Raw genomic sequence first — 21,000 nt, forward strand, 5'->3', positions numbered from 1 at the left:
GTTGCTTACCAGTAACAGGTAGTTTTGACACCGTCGCCGACAGGAGCACCACTTACCAGCTCAGCTCGTCCAGAAGTGCTCCAGGTGAGAAATAACTGAGCACAGCAACTCGGAGCTTCACCTACTCGCGTGGGCAGCTCAGCAGGGTCCACAAGCAGGGTGCAGCTCTGCAGTGAAAGGCAGAAAGCAGCTGAACGCCCTTTAAAGTCCTCAGGCAGCTGGAGAAGAGAAGGTCCATGCAATATTACACTGCAGGTTTTTGTTCAAGCAAAGACATTCCCGTGGAGGTGGCTACTCCACATCAGCAAAGGTTTCCAGCACAGCACAACATTTTCATCTCAGAGTCTGTAAGGAGTACTTTGCTTTTACACTACACAGCCTACACCAGTGTGAGTAAGGACTGGAGGCAACTTGGGTCACAGAGAAATAAAATGATTGGCCAAGGTTACACAGAAAACCAAGGTTATAACCAGGAGTAAAGCACAAAGGTGCAATTCCTACTCTTCTCTATCTGTATCAGAGTTGTAGAGGGGCAGAAAACAGCTGACAAAGTAAAACAAAAAGAAGGTAAGTCCCTGAATAAGATTTCCTGCATTTTAAGCAGCAAGTTTCCAGGAAGATACTTCCACTTGGAAGGGTGTGGGAACAGCAACCTAACCTGCAGCTAATAAGCTGCTGAGTAAGCTGTGGAACAGAAATACAGATGAGATACTTAGGAGTCATTTTAGAAGGTCAAGCTGTGGATCAACCATCAGCAAGAAGTAGCAGGGTACTCTATATATAAACACACCCCCAGAAGTTACTTGCAACTCAGCAGCCAAGATTGGAGTTGGTTACAAATGGTCCAGGAACAGTTTCACAGTGGGCAGGAGAACCTGGGTGTTCATTGTGCAGCACTTCAGCCGCAGCTTGGCGAGCCTTCTGCGGGAAGACAGGCAGCGAAAGGAGCTGGGCACCCAGATGGGGAAGGAGGCAAGTCCCCAAGGGCACCCAAACCAGCAGCCGGGCATGGAACTCCCTCGGGCACAGCTGCAGAGCTCTGGCTGGCAGCCTCCCCCCGCAGCCCCAGAGAACCTTCGTTTCTTGGGCTTGTGACCTGTGGGTGCCTTGCCTTGACAGGTAGCTGATCTAGAAATGAACTCTGCATGTGACCTGCCTTCAGGAGATCCCCCAGCAGAACCAGTAAACTCCTTCCTGAAGCTGCTGTTGTCTTTCACGTAACAATCCCTAAAAGGCAACGGTATAACACAGATCCACATTACACTCATCTGGCTCAGAAGTTCTCCCAAACCACACCATCCTTTGGCTACCCAGAGCATCCTTCACCCTCATAAAGTAACTCACTCAAGCATACTCGTTTTGAAGCAACTTCTGAAGTCTATAATAGTGAACAGCGCAGAAAACAGTCTTTTAATAGCTTTACGAGCTCATAAAGACAAATATCTTTTTCCCAAGAATAAACAGGCAGAACATTCCACTCCTACTCTTAAAACAAGAAGTTGCTGTAATTGAAGGGGGTGGGGGTACAACACAACTGTCCAGGGAAAATAAAACCAACAACAACAAAAAACCCCCAGACTCTTTGCTAGTTAGGGGTCAAATTGCCTACAACAGCTTGCAAAGGTGGGGGAGGAGAAATCAGCGTCTTCCACAGCCATTTCATTAGCAGTATCCAGCAATTCCTGATTCAGCAGTGGATGTGACCACCTTCCTCCCCTAAAAATGGTACTTTTAACTGCAGTCTGTTTCTGCTGTGCAGAATTGAGGCTCTAAAGGAAAGCTAGATTTTGTAAAAATCCATGAACACCCTTCCCAATAACTCTTCCTTCCTTAGCACCATGCAGCTTCCCAAGATGCCAGTCACTCTTGCCAGAGCGGCAAGATATTCAGTAATTTTTGTTAGTAACTGAATAAACATCTTCCCAGGTCTGTACAGGATAACGAGATACCAGACTGGAGCTAGAAACCACAAGGCTTTAATTTCTCTCCTCAAAGAGCTGTAACCAATACTTAAATATTACTATAACCACCCCAAACCTTACACCTTGTACATGCCAGCAATAGCCCTGCCTACTTTGCATTTTAGAGAAGCCTCTCCCTGGGGAAATAGCTGTGTTTTACCTTTTGTCTTCGGAGCGTTGGATTGCTGAAATTGCAGAAGAGATACTCTAGTAACAGGTAGCCATGCTGGTCCGAGGCAGAGAGTTCCAAGTCAATACACAGAGGTTCGGCTCTCCCTGGGGCACCAGCGTTCACTGGCACTGAACAGACAAACCTGCATGCAGGATCGACTGCTTCAGCTTCTGTTCTTACGGGGCAACGTCTGTGCAGCTGAATGATGAAAGGGACATCATCGCTGTATGACGTGAGATAGTTTGAGATGCAGAAATATTGGCAAGCATGAAAAAATGGCGTCACTACGATACCCTGATTAAAGCCTCCCAACCGTGTGTTCCAGATAAAAACTTAAATCCCACTGAAATGGGTGCACCTACTCACAGCTGCTGACTAGGGCAGGACTGAGCTCGCGTGGGCACTCCAGTGACAACACATTTCTTATTTTGATGAAAGCTTTGGAGATTCAGCAATTTGGACTTCAGAGAAACTCTATCAACACAAATCAACCAAACCCCAACCAGCTTTAGAGCAGGCAAAGCAACAACTTAAAACAACCCCCTTCCCTGTCTGATGGTCAAGTGTCTCAACAGCCTGGCACGGCCCCCGTTACAACGCCAGTTATTCCAGCAGATATTGCCAGAAAGAGCTCTTTCCTTCTTCAGGGAGAAACCTGATAAACTTTTTCTATATACTATCTTGTAGGGCTGTAATTCACACCAATACTGTAGTCCAGAGAAGGGCTAATTTGCTTCCACAGAGCTGACCAAAGGGAACCCTTGGAGCTGCTGCTGTTGCTGAGAGCTTGTCAGATTAGAAAAGTACACGATCACACCTGGAAACCTCCTTAGTGCATATTGAATTTGCAATTCATCTGCCCTTGTTTTCGGAGATGCTGAACACTGACAATACACATTGTTATCTGGATGTGCTCAGCACCGCCAGGGGGAAGAAAAAAAACCAAAAGCCAACCATTCCCAAAAGCTTGATGCAGCTGAGGACCTAACATTTCCACTGATTAGCAAAAAGCACAAACAACACTCCATGAAGCACCTCGAATTGTGTACCTGCCAATGTAATCAATTAGGCATTAACAGTTCATACAAGAAACAATTAAGACTTGCCACAAAAAAAATCTGCCAGATGTGACCTTTCAACGTACAAGTGAGGAAAGGTTAACAGCATTCCTAAGAACTGGAGCTCAAGTTCTGGCAGAATTAGTTGATGCCAGGATGGCAATGCTGCAAGACAGGGATACTGATGACTGTCCAAAGAGCAACGGCTCTGCACGGCCGTACGAGATGCCACAGCACACGAGCGAGCCCAATAGAGGGGACTGGCACTGGAAAAGAAGCAAGTATGGTTCCCATGGCTATTATCAGATGCTACACAGCAGCAGAGGAATCTCTAACAGGTGTTGCCAACTCAACAGGCTTAATTATCTGCTCTTAAAATACACAAGCACAAACTCTAGCTGTGTCTCCCCTTCCACTTCCCATCAGCTCTAATGCCTCAGTCAGCTACTGAAGCGCTACAGACGAATGAGAAGTTTTACACAGGTTAATGTTTCACCAGCCTTCCGTTCTGGACACGCTCGGGAAGAATGATTCTGACCAGAACTGGAGAGGTGGGAGATAAGTAAAGATCACAGAACAAGACTACATTGCATGACAGCTGTAGTTTCATGCAGTTGATGCTGTAATTTATTCAACAAGCAGCTCTCTTGTGGAAAATTTTTGAATAAAGCAAAAAAAAGGTCACTGTAGACTCTGTTGAAAGATCAAACTGATAAAGAACAGTATAACAAGTCAAGTTTTAATAGATTTATAAAATTCATATATATACAAAACAGTAAAACTAAGTCACCAAAGCTATAAAATACACTTTTTACACATCACAATATAATTTTATCTAGTACACAGTTTTCATAAATTGAAACTATTACAGCAAGTAGCTGCTTCTATCATGGATGCTGTTTTCGTGCTAGAAAGACACTTATGTGAGCAGTGTGGAACTGTGCTTTTACTTTATGCATTTTTCACCTTCTTCTAGTTTGTCACTGTTTTTAAAAGTACTTTCCTGTGAATTGTTAGAAAATTAAGGCTAAACTCAGGCCTTTCTTGCCCAATGCAGTGAACTGGTTTAAAAAAAAGAATGATATTGCATAGTATGTGTGTTACAATGCATAGGCACCAGAGAGCAAGTAAATTGCAGAATAAAAGTAACATTAATTGGCTTCCTAGCTACATGATTGTGTCACGAGATAACTTTTGTGTTTTGTCAGTTTGCTTTTGTACATATTGATTCCATAAACAAGACAACTCATCACAAGAGCAATAAATACTAGCCATTTTGTTAAGTGGAGTCTCCAGAAATACTTTTTAATGTATATCATCAATTCAAGCTCATTACACATTCCAGATAACGAAACCTATTTGCTGGAAGAACACTCATTACCCTAAAGAGAGTTAATGGCTTCAACGCGAATGGGAATTTCAACGCATCTTTTCAAACCCAGGTCCACCAACCACACTTTCCAAGTCTCATGAGCTACCAAAAGATCATTCCTCTTCCACATCCCCCTTCCTTCCCCCTGCTATCTCCTCTCAGCTTTTGTGCCCAACGACCTGCACACAAGCTCAGCACAAGAGATTGACGGGAAGCATTAGCAGAGAAGCAGCGCTATTCAAAATCTGCTACTTCCCTCGTAAGACACTCTCTCAGGTCTTACTTATGAAAAAATGTTGCTGTCCATCAGCTGTAGTTTTTATTGAAATAACAGAAAGAGTCTCTTACCTAGCCACTCCCCTGGAATACTTCTCATGCTCTGGTATCTTGAAGAAAGTTTAAGTAGCTGTTAGAAAGGAGTAAGATGTGCAGTCTGGACAGAGATCTGCATACTGTATTTTAGTAGAAATTGAATTTTAGTACCCAGTTATGAACAGATGAAGAGAGATTTACAATGGAAGGGCGTGCAGCTGCAGCAGGGCCAGCCTTGCCAGCCTGCTGCCGTTAATTCACAGCCAATAGCTCTCTGGAGTCACTCAAAACTTTGGGGGTCAATTCAGATGGCATTTCACTTCAATACAGTCAGTCTTCCAGCACCGTCAGCTTTTGGGATCTGTTTAGAAAATAGCTCCCCTCTCTTGCTCCCTTCCAACATACTTTGGCTTTTTTACCAGAATGCCCACCTTGGAAGTCAGTGCTGCTCTTTTTTCCTCTCCGACTGTGAATATTTTCACATCAGACAGAAGATAACAACCTTCGGACATACGCCAAGAGCTAGGCTGTGATACAGTTCGTCAAGCCAGGCACAGAACCACCAGCACTGACAATCTAGTACCTCCACACTCCCCACCCAATAAGAAAACGAGCATATCGACACACAGACAAACTTCAACACCGCTTTCCAAATGCCATTAGAAAGACAAAAACGTCAAGAATCAAGCTGAACTGTCCAACCACCACAATGAGCAAAGAGACAGCATCACCTGGTTAGCAGAGCAGCAGTTTCAGCTCCAAATATCCTGGCTTTACTCATTTCCATCTATGTAAAGAAAGATTAGTGTTAAAACAAAGAAGTGCCCACTTCACAGCACAAAGCAGAGATCACCCCAGCTAATTACAAAACAGGTAAGATTAAAAAGCACTAGGTCTTGTATTCTCTTGCCAATTACTTCCTCACTAGGCTAGACAGTCCTCATCTAGCAGCAGTCTGTGGAGTCAAAATATGAATTCAGGCCAAGTCTGGCCCAGACCGTGCCAGTCTTCCTGACCCATCATGGATGCTCCCTAGAAATCTGTTAAAAACTCATTTACAAAAGTAGGCACAGATGTTCTATAGTTGCTACTGAAACACCCTACACACCACTTTCTGTGTTAAAGAATTAATAAAGAGTGTACTGAGGTAAAGAGTTGGCAGTGCTACACTAAAACCCCTGACTATACCATGTGATTTTATACGGGAAAAATGATAAGAGGCTACTTCTAAACTTACAGGCATCAATACAGTTCTCATCACGAGAGATCAGTGCTTGGCTTACACGACAAGCTGCACTGTATGGAGGTGTTATTGCATATAGTGTTTGTGTCTCAAGCTGGCATGCATCAAGTTGTCTATCAACCCAAAATGTACTCCTGAAAATCTGATGACACAAGCAAGGCAAAGTCAGGTGTCAAAACTCATTGCTTGAAAACCAGAGGGACCTTTTACAGAAATCTTGTAGTTCCATGCAGCAGAATTATATTCTTCCAGGAGAACTAGAGGTACATACGTAGAAAAGACTCCAAAACATGAATAGCCACAAAGACAGCCATCTAAAGGTAGCAAAGGGCTTGTTTGCCAAAATGATATTCTGTGGAAGGTAGTTGTCTGTCACTAAAGAAAGCTGCTAGTTTCTTCAGTGGTTCCATGTCTGTTCTTTTAATTTCTTTAATTCTACAGTTCTTTGCAGATTACAGTAACCAGGACTGGTGAATACCCAGGGGGGATGGGGACAGCAGGATAGGGGGACAACACATGGACAGGCTGGAACACACTTTTCAAATGCACCATTTTTCATGCCAAAAACTACTTTAGCTATCCTAGTAGAATTACATTTTTCCCTGCAGTGCCACATACAGATGAGCCCTTCCTACTCCATTTCACTACAGTTTTTTTGCCGTTACTTTCTCTACTCTTCTTGGCTGAGGTTCAGGCTTTAGTTGGCTCAGAAAGCCTATAAACAGTCATCTTCAGCAGCTTTTTCATGCTTGTAACTGCCTAGTTTTAGGTTTTACATAGCAGTATTTAAAAAAAACACTGAATATATTATCAAGTTAATACGTCAAATAATCTATGCTGCCATGTTAAATAAAATAAGATCAATTCTTTGTATAAAACTGGAAGCATCTTTCAGTTGTAGTGTAAAGTTGAGTGGCCAGTAATTTCCATTCCATAATCAATATTAATTCGGTTTCAACATTAAGAATTATTTAATTCCTTCAAAGTGACAACTGCCTATTAAATATATCACTTACAGAAAACTGTTCTTCCTTTTTAATTCCAATTCACCATGTCACTGTGTAATGCCATCTAAGAACTGTTCGGAGAATGACAGCACTGCAATCCAAAGGAATGGTACTGATTGACATGCTGTATTAGCTTAAAGTCTGTTTTGAGGGCAACAAATTCAAAGTAGTGTTTGATAAATGACTGCCATTTAGGTAGTTTTTCTACTTAAGCTGCAAGATTACGTCAGTCTCTCCTGCAGGCACATACTTCAAGCACTTCCTCTCTTTGTCCTTCCGAGAGACAGCCCACAACCCCTTTGCAGACCCCACCGCTGGTCACTGACCTGCGGCTGTCAGAGGAGGGACAGCGAGAGGCTGGATTTTTCTTTTTTTTAGCGTAGTTTTTCAAGGTCTCCATCTGATTATCATCCTGCCTGTGACCCATTTCCTGACTCGCCAAATGAACAATACCCCTATAAAATTAACAAAAAAAATATGTTCTCTCCAGCTGTGTTTACCTGCAAAATTCTCCAGGATGTCAAAATAAAGTTTTCTATTTGTTTCTTGTGAAAGGACTAAGCAACCGACCAAGCCCGTCCTGAGATGTTTGTACAACCTAACCTACCTAAGTTCTGCTTTAGTAACTAACTGTTTTACCATACTGTGATTCTCTGGCTTTATCATACTACAGAGCTTACCTTGAAAAAAACCCACACACAAACCCCTTCAGTTGTGGCAAGAAGTGGAGTGTATTTTGCAGAGAAAGCTCCCACTTCAAAAAAAAGTCCTTTTTACTCACGGGCCAGATCCTCTGCGAACTTGAGAAGTGCTTGACTTTTGCAAGCAGCGTTTCCTGATCTTGGGTTCCTGGTGTGAACCATCACTATCAAAGTTTGACAGAACACAGAGCCTACAGAGTCCAACTACTGATTTTCATCCACAGTCTACAGCATCACGCTTAGGCCCATGTCATCAATAAAAATCAGAAAGGCAATAATTGGTCTGAGGTGATCAAACCAGTTTCCTAAAACTCTGACTTAGTGTGCAAAACTGCCATATCATACAAAAAAAAAAAAACAACCACACCATGCTGAAGAGCTCAATATGAGATATCTCATGCTGCTTCTTTTCCAGGTGTAGATTAAATTACTTAATATATTAAGTTGCATTATTAGCTCTGTTCAGAGTTTTAAATCCATAATGTGACTAAGGATAGGAAACCATGGATGAGCATGAAGAGAAAAACAGAACAGGAAATTCCATGCTATGCCTCCCAGGTAAAACTACAGTAGACTCAGACATAAAACTGAGGTAATTCTTGAGAAGAAAATACAGTTGAAAAGGAATGTTTAACTTATTTGAGATAACAAGCATAGTATCAACCCATCTAGAAAATTTAGTGAAAGAATAAAGCTCACAGCAAACTAGAAAATGAAGTCAAGTCAACCTAGAAGTCAGGTCAGCCCACAACTGCCTCCTCTTTCCCAGTGTCTTGTGTGAAGTGGAAACCACTACCAAGAACTCCACAAATATCTGAAGGCTTTGAAAACAGTCTTAGTCTTCAGACAAACAAACGGGCTAGGTTAGAGAAACCAACCTGATACGATGAGTAAACTTGTTCGCATCACTGTGTTGAAACATTTACCTTTTCAAATGTAATAATCTTTAGTGTTTCCCCCCATCTGAATATTAGAGTCACGTAACATTTTTCCCCTTCAAGGTTAAAAATGAATAAGTATTTAAGATAGAGTTGGTCCTGGCAAAAATAAGACTTGTTACAAGGAAGCTAATTCCTGTTTAACTGTGCTCAAATTTCAGTTAGATTTCGCCATCTGCAGCTTTTCAGTTGTTCTTACCTCGATACCGTGCGCGTTACATAGCACCGAAATAGCCGCATCTTTTCCACTCTGAAGCCTGCACAAAGAAAGCCAAGAGACTGCCACATTAGGAAACTACATAAATACCAATATGAACATCTGCAAGCTTCAGAGGGGAAGCAAGATTCCAGATTTTATCCAAATTAACATGAAAGGATAACGGAACAGGACTTTTTTTTTGACCACATTTCCCGTGGGACTACCAGCCGAAGTAGAATGTTGCTTGTTTTGACATGCCATTACAGGCTCAAAGGGGATAAGAACTCCAGGGAATCTGCTGACTTTTAACGGGTACAAACAGCCCTTCAGGTTTTATTCTTGGATAAAAACTATGACAAAAATTGCACAGTAAACTATGTTTCAAAGTTACCTAAAGGACAGCACTACAATGTTGATATAAAAGGCAGATCTTCAGTTAGTCCATGTACCCCACTGTAGTAGAAAAAAATCCGATGTGTCTGTACACAAAAAAGGCACCCGGCAGTTAGTTACACAGATTGAAAGCTAGGAAATTAACAGTTCTTATCAACATTATTCATAGCCTCTTGCAGTTTTACACTCCAACCGTTGCCCAAAATGGGCAACTCCCAACTTGACTGTACTCAGAATTACATGCACATTACTATAGGCTAAAGATCCCATCAAGACAGAGATTAAAGGCTAATTTTACAGCCAGGTCTCGCTGTCCAAGTACATCAGTGCAGATGTAGAACTGGGATCTCTAAGGTGTTCAGCCTTCCTATACGGTCAGCTGTTGGGAACTAATCAAGCAGCTGCTGTACTACCAAAACCTTTGCTTAAGGGTTTAATCAGCTTTCAAACTTTTGAATATAGATAAAGCCCTGTCACACGAGGTACTGAACCTTCATAAACACTGCCAACTGCAGGGGTGAGAACAGCGCTGAATTTCCATGAAGTGCATCTCACTTGAGCACCCACTGTGCAGATACACAGTCAGGTCCTCTGGCACAGGCTGCTTCACCAAGGAAATCAGTTTTCCCATGATGTTACCCTTCACACATAGTGCAAAATCAACCCTTCTCCGTATCACCAAGGCCTTAACTTCCCATCAAATTTACTCCAACACGGGTTGTCTTATACAGTTTTAGACTTTTGCCTCAGGAGACTCACGCAAAACCTTCAGACAAAAGCTGTGCTTCCGCCTTGATACGTGGACTCCAGACCCCTGGCAAAGTTGAACACGCACACAAGATCTGGTTATATTCCTCAGGGTTAAGAACGGAACTTCCATTAACATTCTCCAATACAGCTGCCAATCTCACTACATTTCGATTAGTTTGATCGATTCAGCACCTCCAAACTACAAGAAAAGGCAGTTTGTACGACAAGTGTCTCTGAAAAATGAGCATATTCATTTAAAACAATGCGTCTTCCACACATGGTTTTTCAGAGATTTCTTTTTTGTAAGAAGGCAGAAGGTGGTTGTGTTATTATTCAGCATTCCAAACTAGGTACAGAACCTACAACGCCCATATTTCAGTAGTGTTTCTAATCCAAATGATTCAGTAGCTAACATCAACGTTTGACTCCTTCGGCCTATAGCTCCTCTGTTTGGACTGGCTAGTTACAGCATTCCTGAGCCAAGTAATTAGCATGGGTCCCACACCACATGCAAGGGCCATAAAGAAAGGATAAAAACTTTGATCGAACCCTCCGGCAAATTTTAACAGAACATCGGCTGCTCTCCTTCACTGCAACATAATATCCTTCAGATTCTCTTGAAGGATTGTGTCCTTCACGGCATGAAATACAAAGCGGATGTTTTCAGTGTCTATGGCAGTGGTGAAGTGATGGAAGAGCGGCTTACTACGGTTTCTCCTCTTTCTGTCAAAGCACTGCACCAGATAACGTTGAACGTCTTCTAGCCTGTGAGGGTCGCCTTTGAAGTCCGAGAAATACTTCTTAATGCTCACAGTCTTTACCTTCTCCACAAGAAGATCCATCTTGTTGAGGAACAGGATAATAGAAACATTAAAGAAAAGCTTGTTATTGACTATTGTCTCAAAGATATTCATGGACTCCACAAGTCTATTTGTGCGCCTGTCTTCCATGAGAACCTGATCGTACTCACTGGAGGAGACCATAAACAAAATTGAAGTTATTCCATCAAAGCACTGGAACCACTTTTGACGCTGAGATCTCTGTCCACCTACATCCACCATCTTGAAAGGTATTTTTTTAATGATGAAATCATGCTCTACTATCCCCTTGGTGGCTTTTCTAGCCAACAAAATATCTTGTTTGCTGGGGAAATAATTCTGTAAAAGAAAGGAGAAAAGTGTCAAAAAAGTCCTTCAAAAAGGCTGGCTAATGGCAGAATATTGAAGTGATATGAAAAAAAAAAATCAACAAGAGCTGTAATTTTTTTAATTATCAAGTGCAGAACAAATACTCAACTTTAAAATAACGAACTGTTGACCATTTATCTCAACACATTGGTAAACAGCTACAGAAGATCCTGAGACATATGAGAAAAAGATATAGGACTAATGCACTGGTTCACATTTTTATCCTTCAAGCGTCTCATTTTTAGGCTGAAGTCTATTTTTTCATGATGAAGTTCTTAGCGACAGTGTTATTGGCATTCAGGTAGTGTTCAGTAAAGCAGATCAAGTAATCACTGAAAGGACTTTTTTGTTGTTTTGTTTTTTTGTTGTTGTTTTTTTTTTTTTTAATCTAGCTTTTCACAGTTCATTACTCTTACAAAGGACATCTTGCAAGTTTTAGTGGAAATATTTCTTCCAGTTTCATGCTCCATGACCAGTGAGTACAGCAACATGTTCTACCACAGGTTGAGGCCCAACCCACCACTGTAGAAAGATTTGTTCTTCAGAAGTTTATCACTCTTACAATTTAGGAAAATCATCTCCCTTCTTTCTCCTCAAAGTCTCCTGACAGATATTTCCATTACACTTTTTGAATCCTAAGAGTGCTAGTAATTTTTATTTCATAAGGTTTAACTCTGCTACCTTAAGTAGCACCAGCTATCCGATCATCATGAAAAATGAATGAGATCCAGAGACTGCGTAAAAGGACTTACAAAAGAAAATATGTGCATAAATACAACTTCCATAAACAATATTTGTTGTCTGTCAAAAACGATTAAGCAAATACTAAGCTTCAGTTTCACAAGGCTGGAGTTCACTATTTCTAGAGAAAGAACATTGAAGTTACTGAATGCATTATTATTTAAAAAAACCCAAACCAAACCAGAACCCAAGAAACATTAATCACAGTACACCCAGGCTTCCATTCTCTCTTTGAGCTCTCTGGGTTCAGAAATAGAAGGTACATCTTACCAGCTGACCGATCCGATCCAGGTTATCCAGGAAGTATTTCACCGATTCACCCTGTGGAAAAGCAAAGAGACAGGAACTGAGCTTGTTTCTAGGATAGCAACTTATATACCGTTATATATTAACAACTATAGCCTTTTCACTTTCCAGCATGCGCTGAGGTCTGACAGAGCAATATCACAAGTGCAAGCTTAGACAGCATTCTGATATGCTTCAGGAGCTGGAACAACAGAACTACTACATGGCTTAACTCACACGAGCTGCTGATAATGAAGCGGAGCTGCCATAATATACTACGGATGTGTAGGTAAGGCAGTATTTCTCCTACAAGCAATTTTCTGTTCGTTCTAGAAAAATCAAAGTTGAGCAGGAATCTGAATAAATGCTCAAATCTATCTAGTAAATATTCACAATGAAAAGGGACTGGTAAAATTAGTCCTTTGGCTTGAAGTATTAGGTTTTTTCCTCCTTGTACGATGAATGCAGTTAACTGACACTGTGTGGGAGTGAAAATGAAACTCATTTATAAGAAACCAATGTATTTTATTTAAAATTCATAACAGTGAACAAAAGCATACCCTAGACTCGTTGGCATATCTTTAGAAAAACAAAAGACTTCAGTCACCCACAATTTGTGATAATTTAAGATAGACTTGCTTGTCAAAAAAAAAAAAAAAGGAACATTAACATTCTCAAGGACTTTCTCGTCTACAGATAGTTTCCACTCTTAGGCTCGAGAGTGTTAATAATGGATTTGCTCATCTTGCACAAAATCCTTTAGCAGTTATATTGAGAAGAATATAGGCAATGTTTACAAAGAAAATTTAATCTGCCTTTTTTTTGGGGGGTGGGGTGTGTTTGTTTTTTTTTTTTGTGTGTTTTATTTTTTCTTTTAAACAAGTTTGCCCATGTATCAAACTCAAATCAAGTGCCACTTTGCATTAGTGGACACAAGAAGCCCTGCACATACTTTTTGGAGGTAATAACATTGTTTCCATATAGACTCAGACTTTAATTCTGGAATGAAACCGTCTTTGGCAAAAGCCCGTTCTCCCTCAAACACTTCCCTTTCATTTCTTCAGATGAAGATGATCTGTTTAGCAAGAAAGTATTCTTCGCTGTTTAGGATGTGTCTTGCAGTTGCAGCCATGTCATAAGAACGATAATATGGAAAATCCTGTGGCCTTTTAGTAATTTCAGGCAGCAAAACACATTACACGTACCGCAGATCAGAGCCATGTCAGTAAACCATGACAGCAGGTGCCCTCACCAAGTTACTAACTCAGAATGAGAACATTCTCAAAATATCATCTTGGATTCCAACAGCAATATAAATTCTGAAACCATACATTCTCCTCTATACCACAGGCTTGAGAGAGCACAACAGAATTATTCCCCTCCAGTACAACTGTAAACAGATGCCAGCACAACCGATCATTTTGCAGAATCAGACTGGAGATCAGAGGGTTCGGTGTCCTGTACAAGCGCACGCTTTCAGCACAAGGCACAGACAAAAAGGAGCTGCAGCTCATTTCCTTACATTTAAAACTAGAAGTGTCTTTTTCATCAAGGAGAGAGAACACACCTATTTGCAAAAAACCACCATGTATGACAAAAGATCTACAGTGGATCGCTAGCAAAAAAAAATTACTGCGGGGAAAATGTTTCCAAAGAACAATTGCTCTAAGAGCTTCCTTACAATCATGAATTTTCATAAGGTGAAAGTAATTTCCTGTATTTTTTGGCACTCCGTTGGATCAGCAGAGATATCACAGACTGCATGAATAAGAGAAAAGGTCTTCCTGTACAGCATTAGTCATATTTAGGAGACGGGAGAGCCCAAAAAGAAAAAGGTCATTGAAGCTACAAAAACCCCTTCTTTATCTGTTGTGCTTTGTGCTACACGGTGCCTTTAGATGTGCACCAAGGCTGCAAACGGGCCGTCTCCGACACAGCTTGTCCCCATTTTGTACCCAGCTGCTTTAAGAGTCCTTGCCTTGTCCGTACACCCTCCCACGCTGAGCGCAGGAAGCAGCTGTGTGCATGTGAACTGCCGGGACACCCCAGCAAGTTCACCTGATTTACGGCTTCTGCCTCCCCTCTTTCCTGCCCCGCACATCCATCAGGTTAATGTTTTGCACATATATAAGAAGGTAAGAAAATAACCTAATTAAAAAAAAAAACAATACACGTTCATTTCTGCAGTGATTTAGGGAAACTGGACTGCTCTAGTTTGTTATACATCGCTGTAGCATTGCCATTAAGCCACGTAATTCATTCCGGGAAGTTTTCAGCAGTAATTGCAAAACACTTGGATAGCTGGGTAACCAAGTCAGGTTGCTGGAACAGGTGCAAACACCCTGCACGCGGTCTGACAGATCTGAAGACATCTGAATAGTCTCTTCTAGCACAGAATTCAAAGACATCCAGTACTTAAGTCAAAATATCTGTTTCCAGTCAAAACAACAAATCCCTGAGAAGCTCCAGAGGGTTTGAAGTTAAGACAAGCTCCAAACATTAAAGCACACAAACCTGAAGGGAGGGAAAACGAAAAAAGACAACCCACAGCAAACCCTACCAAGCCCCACACTCCGACCCCCCTACTTTAAAGCTGATTCCCTGTTTAAGTCCTGTGATTCAGTTCCTGCTCCAAAGACTTCTTGAGTAACCTTGCTCTACATTTTAGTCTGATTCACAGAAAACGCGGTGGCTTCTGGGAAGCGTGCCGGGAATTTCAGTTCAGGGAGCAGGCAGCACAGCACAACTGCGGGCGGCACCAGCTGACTTGATGAATAACACGTAATGTATTTAAATGAGAAAAATATGGAAAGTCCAGGTGTTAGGACTGATTTGCATTAGTACTCTTAAGCAGAATAACTGTATTAACTGAACATTTCTTCATCTTTTAATTTTTTCCTTGTCATCCAGGGAGAATAGATAGCAATGTTAATTAGATCTAGAAGTCAAATTTATTTAGCTTTATCTCAAGCTGCACTTGAATACAATTCTGAATTCCATTGATAAATTATTATTTATGCAACGCTATCTGGGTATTATACACACATATAAACATGCGTGTGTATCTGTGTGTATGCGTATAAGAAATACACACACACAAAGAGTTTATGAATTGTCCATCACGGCAGGTTTTCCATTCAAGGCAAATTATTATCAAAATAAAGAAGTATCAGCTGCTCCTCTCATGTTAAACTACTTTCTTCTCTTGAAGACACTGACCATAAAAAAGTTGGTTTGTTTTTTTCAGTGTAAATTCTTAGTGTTTCTCCAAAGCCATCTAGCCATTCAACTACATCCAAAAATATTCGCAATTGATTCATCAGATACTAAAAGTATCTTTACACAGATTAATGACTTCAATCGCAGTATTTTAATGGTTCTAGTGAAAAAAAATATTTTGAACATAGCAGCAAGGAAGCAGCAAAATAGAAATGAAAGCCATTAAAGTTATTTGTACTATATTTATGTACCTAAAGATAATCACATCATGGTGTGTTCACTTAAAAAACAAACAAAAGAGGTCCAGTTCAGATGTGTCAATCTTTTACAGGCTGGCGTGTCAAGAAAAGCTGTGTCAGCTCAAGCAACTTCCTCAGTCAACTACATTCATAGAAGACTGCTGAGCTTCTGTCTTTTCAGATTTAAAGACTCAGATCTTCTTGAATTTCCTTGTTAGTACACTATTTGCTTTTAAAAAATATTCTAACAATATTCATAAACAATATTCTTAAAATCTGAAAGACATTATTTCATTTGAACCGTCACAGTACTTAAATAGAAGGCACCATTCTGTCAGTCACAGCAAAGGATGTCAGTGAAGCACGCCTGTACTGATTTTTTTGTTGTTATTTTTAACTAAGTGTCTATGAGTATATTTCACATTTGAAAGTTGTATCAACAAAGCCTGAGATGACCATTGTCTATTTTGCTGTTGACACAAACCAGCTAGCTGCCTTTTTTTTTTTCTTCTCATCCTCCTTGATAATAAACCAAGATGTCAAGATGCTGTCTTCCATCCACGCCCTGTGCTTTCCGGGATGGGACGGGGAGGGGAAACGAGTGACCACTCAGTTATGAATTTTACATAATTCAGATACTCCTTTTTAGTACACCAGAGCACAGTGTAGACCATTAGTCTTCCTTAACTTCTCGCTCACCACACAAGAGTTACCACAAACGCTCGGATGATTCATTCTCTCACTGCTAATCTCTTCTCCCTCTGCAATACACGTCCTCTGAGTAACAGTTCTGCCAACTGGGACCACGCGAGGGAAGAAGAGATGCTGTTCCCATTGTTCAGCAGGATGAGTCACTGCACATCTGGGAACTGGGGGAATCAAGAAACACAAACAGAAGGCCTAAAATGAGCCCACAAGCTCCATAATGCAGCATTGCGATTGGATCATTTCTTAAAAAAAATAATTTTTTTACACTGCCCTATCTGCAATACAAAGTTTGGTGAAGCCAGAGAAAAATAGTACAATTTGCTTAAAAACCGACTGTTGGAGGAAAAAGGGAGGAAAGGTAAAATGCAAACATATACTCTTGCTTCCTGAAATAGTGCTCTAAAACTCTTCTTTTATATGCTAGGTTATTTTGAACACAGCATTCTCAAGAGGCAAAACCCACAAAATTAAGGAGTTCTTATTCTATGTATTTCATGCTATATGAATGTCATCTTAACATTAGCTCCAAATAAGTCACCATGAAAACAAGTAATTGAATTTAACATCTCTGTCCCCTCAGGCTAGGTTCATAGCACATAAGAAAATCTCCCCACAGAAATATTGTAACTAATCTAGCATCACTCCCTTTGCCATTGATCGCCTCATTGCAAAAAGCAAGCAGAATACACTTGGGCAGAGATCCCAATCAGTATTCATTTCATGAAAATAAACGCACAGCAGATCGCATGTAGATTGCTTTAGAATACCTGCAGACACTCAGTAATGAGAAATGTTCTGCAAGGCTAGAGTTACCAACATGTCACTTTAACCCTCGGCCAGTTCTTCAAAGTGACATTTGGTCAGATCATAAGTGATAGTGAAATGTCCTGTTATCCAGTTCCCTAAAATACAGGGTCATTTCAAACTTCTCCTTCTGAAAAGCAGTTCCTCTACATTCTGCCCTGAACTGAGAGACTTGAAAGGGGACTCTCTGTTCCAAATTGGCTTTTTTCCTTTCCTTGTCCCAAGGCCTTTTGGACATAATATTAATTTAGCCCTTCCTGACCATTCTGTCTCTAGCTGCTAAATTTAGAGTGCACAATTTAAGGTAGACCTGTCAGTCTTAGCTTGTTTCAGATGATGAATTAAACCACACGGGAAGGAAACGTTGTACTTGAAAGAGGCATATAACACAGATCTAACCACACTCCCACAAATACAGCAAAACACACAGAGAAATGGATCCTGTAAGTAACTACAGATCCTGTAAGTAACTACCACCAACTGCAGCTGAATCTGCAAGGTGAAAGCAACAGTGATCGGAATCAAAGAACAGCGGTGCCTTTATCCCACCCTCCATCCGGGAGTTGTAAAACATTCAGCAGCACGGCTGAGAAACACAGTGGAAATCCAGGGGACCCCAGAAAGAAGTTTGAGAATCTCCTTGCCTTTAACCTCTGAGGTCTCCGATACACGAACGCCACGGACTTCAAGCATTGACACGCAATTTTATCCAAAGCTGGCCTTTCTATAAGGTACTATTCCATTAAGACTGACAGAGAAACCAACTGATAGAATGCAATGCTAATATTAACTTTCAATGCTAATTTGCAGGTGAAATCTTTGTTTCTCAGACAAATACCGAGGCCTCATTTTTTTCAAGTCTCCTGGGATGTCGATCGCCTGTTGATTGTAAGGGGTTTGAATGTTACTATTCCAGATGCTTTACAAAAGCAAGACTTCCAAACCAGAGGCCTAAGGGAAGAGCAAGGTCACAAGCACAGAAGTAGGATAAATTAACCAGGAGACACGCATTTGAAGATGTTAGAGATGTTAGATCAGCCAAGTTTTTGGGTACTGAGATTAGAACCCAAAACCTCACCAGCAAAGATGTAGGAAATGCTTTTCTTAGCGAGACCTACCAGACACAACAAGCAGGTTATCCTGCCACTGTAACACAGATACCCTTGGGAAGTGAGCACGCGGACACAGCTCCAGGTTCACACTCTGGTTTTGTCCAAGGGACGTAGTAGTCCTTTACAAACCCCGAAGACCCAAGGTGAAGATTCTCAGGAGGGGCAACTATAAACAAACAACTTGCCCTCCCTAAACCTGCAGACTCTTCCAACAGATTTCTTCTAAATCCGCACTTCTTTTCAACCTCACTGGTTACAGGGAATGGATTTACTACAGCCAAAGTTGTGTTCTCTTCCCTGTGACAGCTGATGAATTAAGTATTATTTTCCAAGGAGATAAGCAAGTCTGTGCTTGTTAAGAATTCACTCAGAAAGATGCTGAAGTAACCTAAATTGCCTTGAAATGCCAATGCCCATTCTACACAGTAATTCTGTTCTACAGATATCCTACATCCTGTCTGGGCACTGGAATTTATTGACACAAGACAAACATTAATTTTTCATTCAATCACCAGTTCGAAGGCAGAGACTAACCACTTCTCCGTCTTTCAGCCATACAGAATTCTAACTATCAAATCTCTCCGGTGTTGTTTAATTTCCTCCTTAACAACAGACTGAGCTACTGGCTCCCATCCAGCAACTCCAGCACTTATCCAAGTTGCTCCTATCTGTACCCTACAAACATACCAACTACAAAAAAGTACCATTTGGTTCCAAGCTGCTTCTGAAAACTACCTCTTCTTTCTACTGCCTAGTTGCACAGTGTAGGTATCAGATGTTAAAGTTTGAAAATACTTTTAAAATTATTTGTCAGCTCAGTACAAACAAGCAATGCAAAAATCTATTTGCTTAAGTCAGGATGGCTTTCTATAAACTCATCCTACATGACACATGGGCCAAACTGTATGCTTTACAGTACACAGATTACAAAAAAAAAGGTGATAAGTATTTATTTAATTTCCTCCCAAAAGTCTAGGTTAATCTGAGCTCCCACATCAGTGATAAGATCTGTGGATCCCTGTGACCGAGTGAAATTCTAGGCTCACAGCTAAGAAACACTCTTAGCAGGAGCAGAGTTCCTGTGAAGGGCAGCTCCTAGATGTGTTAGCTTTTCCCAGCAGCCAAATACAGCCACTCTTTCTGAAAGTGCTGCAAGGAGAAAAAAAAGGTTATATTTTTTTTCCTGAAATTCTAGGTGTTTCTACATCAACAGGATGTAGAGGAGATAAAATTACTCTCAATACTATGTTAACAATTCTGTCCATTTGCCCCAAATATGCACACTGGCAATGGTGCCTCAAAGAGAAAGGAATTTTTGGTTAATAGATGAAGGCAGGCTCATCCTACGCTATAAGCTTACAAAACGTTAACAAAAATCCCTGTTGTTTTGGTTTTACTCCTACTTACTGTCTCTTCATCACTGTTACTCCTGCTTTTCTTCAAGGAATTGCAAATCAGCAAAGCAGGTGCAAACAGCAGAGAAAACAATACCGGCCACAAGTAAAACACACAGATACAGAGTGCAATACTAAAGGGTTAAACTATTGCTTTTTTTAATTCTAGAAGAACCCTTAACCAGACTTGCACATTACCTACAGCGATTTAGCATTTCCTAGCCTTCACTGACTAGCAGCTAGCAAGATTCCAGGAGTAGCTGCAAGGGGATGTATGCCCAATTCATGCGGAAGAATCACGGTTATGTTTAAACAACAAAAGAAGTCTGATCACTGTATCCAGCATCAGCAGCGTGCCCAGCTCACACACACTCCTCCTGGCACGAGCGGACGACAGACCGAGTCACCAGCACCCCCTGAAAGGATTCCTTCCTGTTTCCCTGCCAACTGTCCCAGTGAGCACATTGTCTGAAAGCCCCGCCAGAACCCTTTCATCTCAAACACTGGAGGTTCTCCATGAAGTTGAACTTCAGCACGCCAGCTGAACTTCTCATTCCAAGCACAGGCGGCTAAAACGTACAAGAGAAAGGAACTGAAAGCATCAAACTGGCCACAGTTAAAAGAGTCCCGAGCTGTAAATGGAAGGATGGATCCAAGACTCTGGCCAGTCACTAGCAAATTATCCCATTGATTCTCAGCGGGCAGCTGCCGTGCGAAAATGGGCCTTTCCAACTAACAGATCAGAATTCAGAAGCAACTGGATGTTTTTATAAACCACCAGGCACAACACACTATCACTTTATGACGTGACCCTAGTCCCATGCTTTGTTTTGAGCAGCTCAGTATGCAAACCTGAAGCTTGCTTTGTTTACACAAGACATCTGCAGAACTAGAATAGACATTGACAGAAAATATTATCTTCTGACTTCATCTACTGAGCAGTGCTGACTATCTGATCAAGACTAAATGACAAGTTTACCAGTGAGTTTCCCTTTCAAATCTTATCAGATCAAGGGATGGGAAATAAGTATCTTGGATCTCGACGGCTGAAAGAACAGCTAACACCAGCCATGAGAGAATGTTGAGCTTGGACTTTTCCATGGCAGGTGGCCAACTGGAGAGCCGAGCAACTTGAATGCATTTACAACAGGCATAACCTCGAGTATCTCGCAGAGCAATGCTTCCTACTCCACTTCCACACCAAA

The 21,000-nt window shown here is 41.2% G+C and overlaps 1 protein-coding gene across 1 annotated transcript in view; it reads right to left on the reverse strand.

Annotated features, from left to right (window-relative positions):
- Window positions 1–3,909: 3,909 nt before the first annotated feature.
- GNA12 (G protein subunit alpha 12) overlaps window positions 3,910–21,000 on the reverse strand; it is a 44,236-nt gene continuing 27,145 nt past the window's right edge. Inside the window, exons 3-4 of the mRNA XM_075436258.1 lie at window positions 12,305–12,355; window positions 3,910–11,263 (exon numbers count right to left, since the gene is read on the reverse strand). Of these exons, the coding sequence (XP_075292373.1) occupies window positions 10,694–11,263; window positions 12,305–12,355 (621 nt within the window). The 3' untranslated portion in view covers window positions 3,910–10,693. The remainder of the gene's footprint in view (window positions 11,264–12,304; window positions 12,356–21,000) is intronic.

Source organism: Opisthocomus hoazin, chromosome 15 (assembly GCF_030867145.1).
Source record: "Opisthocomus hoazin isolate bOpiHoa1 chromosome 15, bOpiHoa1.hap1, whole genome shotgun sequence".
In the NCBI taxonomy this organism is placed as follows: Eukaryota; Metazoa; Chordata; class Aves; order Opisthocomiformes; family Opisthocomidae; genus Opisthocomus; species Opisthocomus hoazin.